Here is a 7,852-nt window from a genome sequence, read left to right on the forward strand (position 1 = left end):
CGATCAAACAAGAGTGATGTCCCTTGATCCGTAATACGGTTAAGGTACGGAATATCAAGAAAATATCGCCGAAATTAAACTTCCGGTTAAGCGTCCATTGTACCGGATTTATGCCGCCAGAGAATCGTTAAGAAAACGAAGTCAAATATCCGTTGCAATCATGAAATTAGTGAGGTAAATTGCATAATTTAAACACCAGCCACTTACCATATCCAATTCTGCATTGCTTTATAATAAAATATTTTGCTTTTGCCCTTTGTAATTTTGATTTTCTCCTTTGTTTACAAACAACACAAATTATTATTTATTTTTCAAAAGTTGTTGTTTTTCAACGTATTTTTCGCAAACTGCATTAATCCTAATAAGCCATTTATCTACAAGCGAGTACTTCAAACCAACCGGTTCGTTTAAAGTGATAAACGTATCTTTATCTTTAACCACATACTAGATGTTTGACATATTTATGTTGGAAATTATAGACCGGGGTATAGGAGGTTCAATTTATTATGTAGAGGACAGGTTTTACTCCTGTAATATATTGAGGGATCTTATTCAGAAAACTGCATAATCTCAGTGAGCGTTTTACAGCTTAATTCCAAATTTTTGAAGGGAAAATAAATTCAAACACGATGACGGCAGATAGGCAATTATTTCAATAAAAAAATATTCCGTTGGGATATTCTGACTCAGTTAAACGCTTGCATTTGAATTAGCCAGTCAGATTTCGTGCACTGTACTGGTTGGAGAGATAACTCCGACACTAAATCACATACTTTTTGTAATATTTTAATTATCTTCCTATATATTTTAAATATTGAACCACCTAAATAAAGTTCAGTTCAAAGACTTTACGTTACACTACAAAAATTATGTATGAAAATGAGAATTGGTACTTCTTTAAGGTCCTGAACGGGGTATACAAAAACAGGGTCTTTTTACCCCTCAACAGTAGATAAAGGTCGCACTTAAATTTTAAAGTAAAAAATGACAGGAAAATTCAGCATCAATTAATTTATTTTTACATCTTATATGTTTATATCTATTTTTTGTTGATGTAAAAAACAAGTTTTCAAAAAAATATTTCCCAAGTCAGTGACCTGTGGGTCAATACATTTCTAAACTACCTCATTGTAATTTAGTAACAAGAACGTTTTGAAAAGCAGTTTTTTTTTTGCCAAACTAAATTTTCGGTTAATTGAAAAAATATTAAAAGTTTACCAACTTACAAAAAATCATGCACATTCTAATCCTGCTCCTAATACTACTAGGTGACCATATGCTTTTTTGTTGAAAAAACGAAAGTTTGAAAATTATATTTATCAAGTGTCGGGTTTATCTATGCAGTCGGAGTTAATCTCTCCGACCAGTATGGTAGCCATTTGTTAATCGGCTGTGTAAGGAATTAATTGCATGAGCGGATTTTATCATGATTTTTCGGATGTGACACAGTTTAATTACTTTGTCAAAATTAATGTAACACACGCTGCCTTAATTGTTTTTTTGTTCAGTCTGAATTTCTGGTGGAACTTGCTATCATGCAGGGTTGTCATTAAGAGGCGGCAGGAGGCCAAAATGCCTGTCTCAAATGCATTATGGGCCACCTCAAAATTAAGAAAACACTCTTTGTTATGCATGATAAAGACAGAAATGACCGCCTCAAGTTCAAAACAAACCTGCAAAAAATGTTAATGACAACCCTGGAGCCTATGGGACAATTTTGATATGACGTTGCTTTGCCCAGAAGCAAAAATACCTCAAAGTGACATCATATTTATAGGTAGTCCTAATTATAAGACCTATACGTAACCTATCTCATATTTATCATTCATTAATCTGATATTTTACATTTTTCATTTTCCATGTTACGTTAGGTCTTAACAGATCTTTGGGAGAATTCGTGTAGCAAAAAAATTGACATTAGACATTGATTTAGAATCTAATGAATTTAAACAATTAAAACAACGTGTATTTACATTAATTTTTGACCTATTTATGAACAAAACTAACACAAATAATACCTTTTACTAAAAATAATTGAACTGTCACGTCCGAAAAGTCATAAATTAAATCCTCATCATTTAAATTAAATTCCTTGTACAGCCGATATACAAATGGCCGTCATAACAGTGCGCGAAATCTTGATTGGCTAATTCCAAATGCAAGCGTTTATAATGAGTCCAAAAGTTTCTAACGGAATAGTTTTTTTCAACGAAATATATTGCCATCGCAACCGTCGGTGTCGTTCAAAATATATTTTTCCGTTCAAAAATTGCGAATAAATCTGTAAAAAACGCTTTACTTAACCAGTATGGCGAGCGAAATAAGACTGATTATTTTATATTTTTTTTTTAATTTGATAAGTGCATTGTTTTGAAAGGTTTTTGTTAATGATAGACCATGCAATTGAAAGAAACAGAAGATAAGCTTTTGAATAAAAGCTTGAAAGGCAAGTCAACAGACATTTTTTAATTTTTCAAAAATGCTACGCGTTTATGAGCAATAACTATTTAGACGTCAGGCTTGACCAAACATAAAAAAACAAAATATAAAAAGTAAAAATGTAACAAAAAAATAAAAAAATAATAAAAACTAATCTATAACAAGTTGGACTAAATTTAATTTAATAGGACTAGTCAATCTAGTCATTAATGTGATGTTGCTTTGAGATCAGGGCTGCAGATAAACATGCATATTTGCGTATTACCCCAATTAAAATGTCTAAAAAACTCCAATAGAAATAATAATAAGGGGTAAAAAAGTAAAAAAATTTTATTTATGCAAACTACATTGAACGGTGCATAATGACGTGAAATTTTAACTTAACGTGTACATCCGGCAGGATCATACTGTTTCAGCTGTTTTAACCTTAAATTAATTCGGCAGCTTGGAAATCTCCTAGCAAATAAAACATAAAGAAAAGTAGTAATTAGCTATTAAATAACGCAATACAAAACCTACAAAACAAGTCTACATGAAGGTCAGAAAATTTGGGTAAAAATCATGAACTCGTGCTTTAATAACCAAATTGGTTGAGGGGGTAGGGTAAAAAATACAGAAATAACTCAAAGAAAATAGAAAAAACCCAATAGATCACAAAACAAGGGGTAATTACCCAATATACACAAAATGTTATCTGTAGCCCTGTTTGAGATAATACTTGGCAAAGCAACATCATATCGAAAATGCTCTCAAACTCGTAGCATGTTTGCAAGAAAATTTTGTGGAATAACATATCACTCATTTAAGAGTATAATAAATGCATTAACATTTGAGCTGTTCATAAGCAAAAGTTAGAAAGAATAACCTTTAAAAAAAAGTTGTCACATCCGAAAAATAATGTTAAAATCCTTTTACTACATTAAATTCCTAAAACAGCAGATCTGTAAACAAATGCCCATAATGTTACGCTAAATCTGATTGGGTTCTTGATTGCTAGTGTTAAAGAGTTGGACTGACATTTTAATGTTTTAGGGGAAATATTCGCCCATGCACCCGCAGCGTGTACAAATATATTTTTCCGTCCAAAATATCTTTATTAAAATGTATAAAATTATACCGATTTCCCCCCATACATACACATCTGTAGTATATTGACAAAAATTCATGGTAACTTATACCTCTTCATATATATATAATTATTTTTTTTTTTCAATAACAGGCAGCAAAAATATAGCTTTATACTCAAATTTAGTAATAATTTTAATATTCTGATGTAATGAGGTACTATTATATGTACTATTATATGTATAAATGTAAAAGAATTTGAAATAAATGGGGTTACCCAGTTGGGGCCTGAAAAAAACAACAAAAAAAAACCTTTAAAAAAAGTTGTCACATCCGAAAAATAATGTTAAAATCCTTTTACTACATTAAATTCCTAAAACAGCAGATCTGTAAACAAATGCCCATAATGTTACGCTAAATCTGATTGGGTTCTTGATTGCTAGTGTTAAAGAGTTGGACTGACATTTTAATGTTTTAGGGGAAATATTCGCCCATGCACCCGCAGCGTGTACAAATATATTTTTCCGTCCAAAATATTAGGGTCAATCTATGAAGCGCTTGAATTAGCCAGATAGGTATTGATAGATTGCTGGTTGTAATTTCTTTTAAATTGATAATTACACTGTTTGAGATTTTTTTACTAATAATTAAGGATGAAATTGAAAAAAAATATTTCATAAACTTTTTGTTAAAGTTATTAATATTACTTAGGCTTCAAATGTGTCCTTTTTGCTTCTGCAGATGTTAGTAGGAAAAAACGGTGCATTTACTTATTTTACAGTTTTTAGTCTTATTTAATAAAAGGTGCCTTTCGATCTTTAGCGAGAATCATTATTTCCATGTTTCTATTTTCAGATTTTTGATGAAACTGAGTCATGAAACAGTTACAATAGAATTAAAAAATGGAACACAAGTACATGGAACAATAACAGGTAAATACCATAACAGTCACCGAATTTAGCACTGGCCCGGCGGTCCATGGCCAGTGTAAATTTGAAGAAAATTGAGTTAAATATATAGTAAAATAAATTCAAAACTGGAATTCGGGCCAGTAAATTCAAAATCTTAAATTCAATGACTGCCATAATATATTCTAATCATATAAACATGTATGTATGTAAACTTGTATGCTACTGTACAAATTAAAGATACATACAAATTAATGAACTAAATCACAACTCATAGATTCAGCAGATGACATTGTCATACATTGGTTAAGCTTAGTTTAGCTTTAAATTGCTGAATAGCTGAGGCATCATAGAATGACCTTTTCATTTATTCAGTTGAAAGCATATCGCCCCTATATTGATAATTGATGACAAACATTGACAATGCACCGATATATCCGTAATCCATAATAACTTATAATTGTGTGTCTATCATTCACTTTTATGTGTTCAAATAATTTCAGTGAAATGTATGTTCTCTTCATAGATAGATGTCATTGTGTCTTGTATATAAATGCCAATTGCATGATTTTTTTCTGACATTTGGTGTCTTCATTGATAAGAAATATATCCATTACATTGTATAACACCATAGTTTAAGACATAGACACCTGCTTCTGTAAATGTTTTTGGCTTGTTTTAATTACTTTTAGACATTTCATTAACAAGTCAAAATTGTGCGCTTTTGTCAAATTTGTATTATTGGTTGACAGGAAAATATCAAAGATGCATCAATATCATTGAAAATATAATTAAAAACAATGAATTATACAAGTATTTTGTAATTCTATTCCTGGAATTAAAGTGATTTACTGCCATTTAGACTAGTAATTAGAAAAAAATTACAGACTGCAGAATGATAAATACCACAAGAGTGTTAGTATCGCAGATGTTAGATAATTTCAGAAAAGATTGTATATATGATTACATGTATATTTGTTGTTTCAGGAGTTGATGTCAGTATGAACACACATCTGAAAGCTGTCAAAATGACAGTAAAAAACAAAGATGCAGTGCAATTAGACTCATTAAGTATTCGCGGAAACAATATTCGATACTATATTCTCCCAGACAGTTTACCACTTGACACATTGTTAATTGATGATGCACCTAAAGGAAGATTTAACAACAGAGGCAGAAGGGATGACAGAGGAGGTAAAACTAAATGTTTGATTTTTTTTTAAAGATATTTGAAAAACCTTTTAAAATCAATTTTTTATGAAAAAACAAAAAAAAGCAAAATATATTTTTGGAAATTTTAATTCCCTGTTAATGGGAAAGAAAATTTTTGCCTGAAATGTTTTTTGGGGAAAGGTTTGTAAAAAAGGGGCCAAAATTTGATTTTTTTTTTGAACCTTTTTAAAATTTTATAGCAATTTGTTGTAAACGGGAACTTTTTGAAAACTTTTTACAAAAATTATGAATAATGGGGTTATATAAAATATAAAGGGGGCAACGAATCAAAAGTGACAGTGGGTTAAAGTTGGGGGAGGATATAGTTTACCACAAAGTGAAGTTATTCCCGTAAAAAAAAAAAAACCGAACACACCCCCAAATTATTGGGAAATTTTAAATTTGTGCCAGTTTTTTAAATTATCCAAAAAAAACAAAAATTCTCGACAATTTAGTATAAAAGGGGAAAAAATATGTAATTTTTTTTGTTTTTTTATTTCAGGCCCCTGGAGGCCCAGGGGGTGGGGTGGGGGTTGGCCCCTGGTGGGGGCAAGGTAGGGGTGGACGTGGTGGAGAGGGGGGGAAGGGGAAAGCCGTTAAATTGTCATTCCTGACTTTAAAAAATCAAACATTATTCTGTACATTGTTTTTGACCCTTTTGTCAAGAGAAAAAAAAAACTCAAGAGTGAAAAATTTCTGTTTTAAAAAAGCTCTGTTAATTTTGATCAAGACATGGTCAAATGTTACCGTAACTGTATAAAAAAAGTGAAAGAAAAAAATATTTTAAAAATGGTAATTTTTTTCCCCAAGGTTAAAAAAGGGACCTTGATTGTAGAAAAAAATGTAGACCCCAAAAAACTACCTTAATGAAACAATATTGATACAGAATATGCCCTTAAAAACCCCCATTTATGTCATTATTCTTTTTTAACATTGTGTATTTTTTGTAGAAAACTTTTGTCATTTTATCATGTGTTTTAACACTTTCATTTTGAACAGCAATGTGTTCTAGATGATTTGTTAGATTTGTATGAGAGGGTATAAATCATGTTTCATTTAATAAAAAAAAGGCAGCAGAGCTATTGTTAAAAGTTGCAACTTGTTTCAGGCTTTATTTTACAGTTTCTGATGTTAAAATTTAATCTGTAGCAAAAAACTTATATTGTGTGACAAATTTGGAAATAAGAAATTAGAAATAAATAATACAACTTTTTAAAGCTGTGATTAAGAATCTGCTAAAAATTATACAAAAACTATTACATACAGGCATAGCAACTTGTTTGAAACATTGTTATGAGGGATCAAAAAATGGCTCTATGCTCTTAGCTGTTTATATATGTACGCAGGAAGAAATCCAAACAACACAGTCCAGGTATTGGAAATGTGTAGCATAGGATTTCTGTATAACAATGTAATTAAGTTGAAAAGATTGTTTTGATTTTTATATTGTGGACGTAAAATTTGTATATAGAATAATAAAAAAAAACAAAGGTAAAACTGGTTTGTTATTTCTTTTCTTAAAGCTGATGGCATTATTTTCCTATAATGGTCAAAGGTCAAGATGAATATCTGAGGCAGTTAGTAACAAACATATTTCAGCTGTAAAAGTTATCTTGAAACATGTTAATATTTCTGAGACTATGAGCAATTTCATCCTTGTTAATCAAAGCAAAATTGGTTTCATGTAGACCTCATTTACGATGAATGTATCTCTCTTAAGAAATCTTGATTTAGATATTAGGCATCGTTGGACAGATTTGATAATTTTTTGAAAGCTATGGTCATTAACAGTGCATGTCATTAACCAGACATCTAGAGGTATTTGAATTAATTTCATTTATGATTATTTCATCATAATTAACAATTTATTGTTCTGTTCAAATTGTGAAGGACTAAAAATTGATCTAAATCCTGAAGAAATTTCAATTACAGAAGAGATATAGATATTAGGCTAAATGTTGGCCATACACAACTTGTAGTCACTTGTTAAGTTTTCTTGAGCTAAAAATTAATAGCCAAGTGGTTAACACGTCAAGACTAGTAATCTAAGGATCACTTGTCTGCATTGGTTCAAACCCCATCAGCATTGCCGTAGTTTCCTTGAGCAAGAAACTTTCATTGCTCAGTACTGGATGGTTACAGGAAGGGATTTGAATGTGTCTTTACTCTTTAAGCATTAACCTAGCTCCCTTCACATGATTTTTTTACCGAAAAACAACTATTTCCTG

General features: G+C 30.7%; 1 protein-coding gene across 1 annotated transcript; it reads left to right on the plus strand.

Moving 5' to 3' along the window:
- Window positions 1-24: 24 nt before the first annotated feature.
- LOC132725068 (small nuclear ribonucleoprotein Sm D1-like) lies at window positions 25-7,062 on the plus strand. Its single transcript, XM_060710061.1, has 4 exons — window positions 25-174; window positions 4,360-4,436; window positions 5,400-5,606; window positions 6,971-7,062. The coding sequence occupies exons 1-4, from the start codon at window positions 161-163 to the stop codon at window positions 7,060-7,062; spliced, it is 390 nt and encodes a 129-aa protein (XP_060566044.1). The 5' UTR covers window positions 25-160.
- Window positions 7,063-7,852: the final 790 nt, after the last annotated feature.

The sequence above is a fragment of the Ruditapes philippinarum genome, unplaced genomic scaffold, assembly GCF_026571515.1.
Source record: "Ruditapes philippinarum isolate M1 unplaced genomic scaffold, ASM2657151v2 ctg640_1_1_1_1, whole genome shotgun sequence".
Lineage (NCBI taxonomy): Eukaryota > Metazoa > Mollusca > Bivalvia > Venerida > Veneridae > Ruditapes > Ruditapes philippinarum.

What these genes read in the sequence shown, in the direction of transcription:
- LOC132725068 (XM_060710061.1), top strand. An exon ending in AGTACATGGAACAATAACAG is followed by an intron (nt 4,437 to 5,399) that starts GTAAATACCATA and finishes TTGTTGTTTCAG; the next exon opens with GAGTTGATGTCAGTATGAAC. An exon ending in CAGAAGGGATGACAGAGGAG is followed by an intron (nt 5,607 to 6,970) that starts GTAAAACTAAAT and finishes ATATGTACGCAG; the next exon opens with GAAGAAATCCAAACAACACA.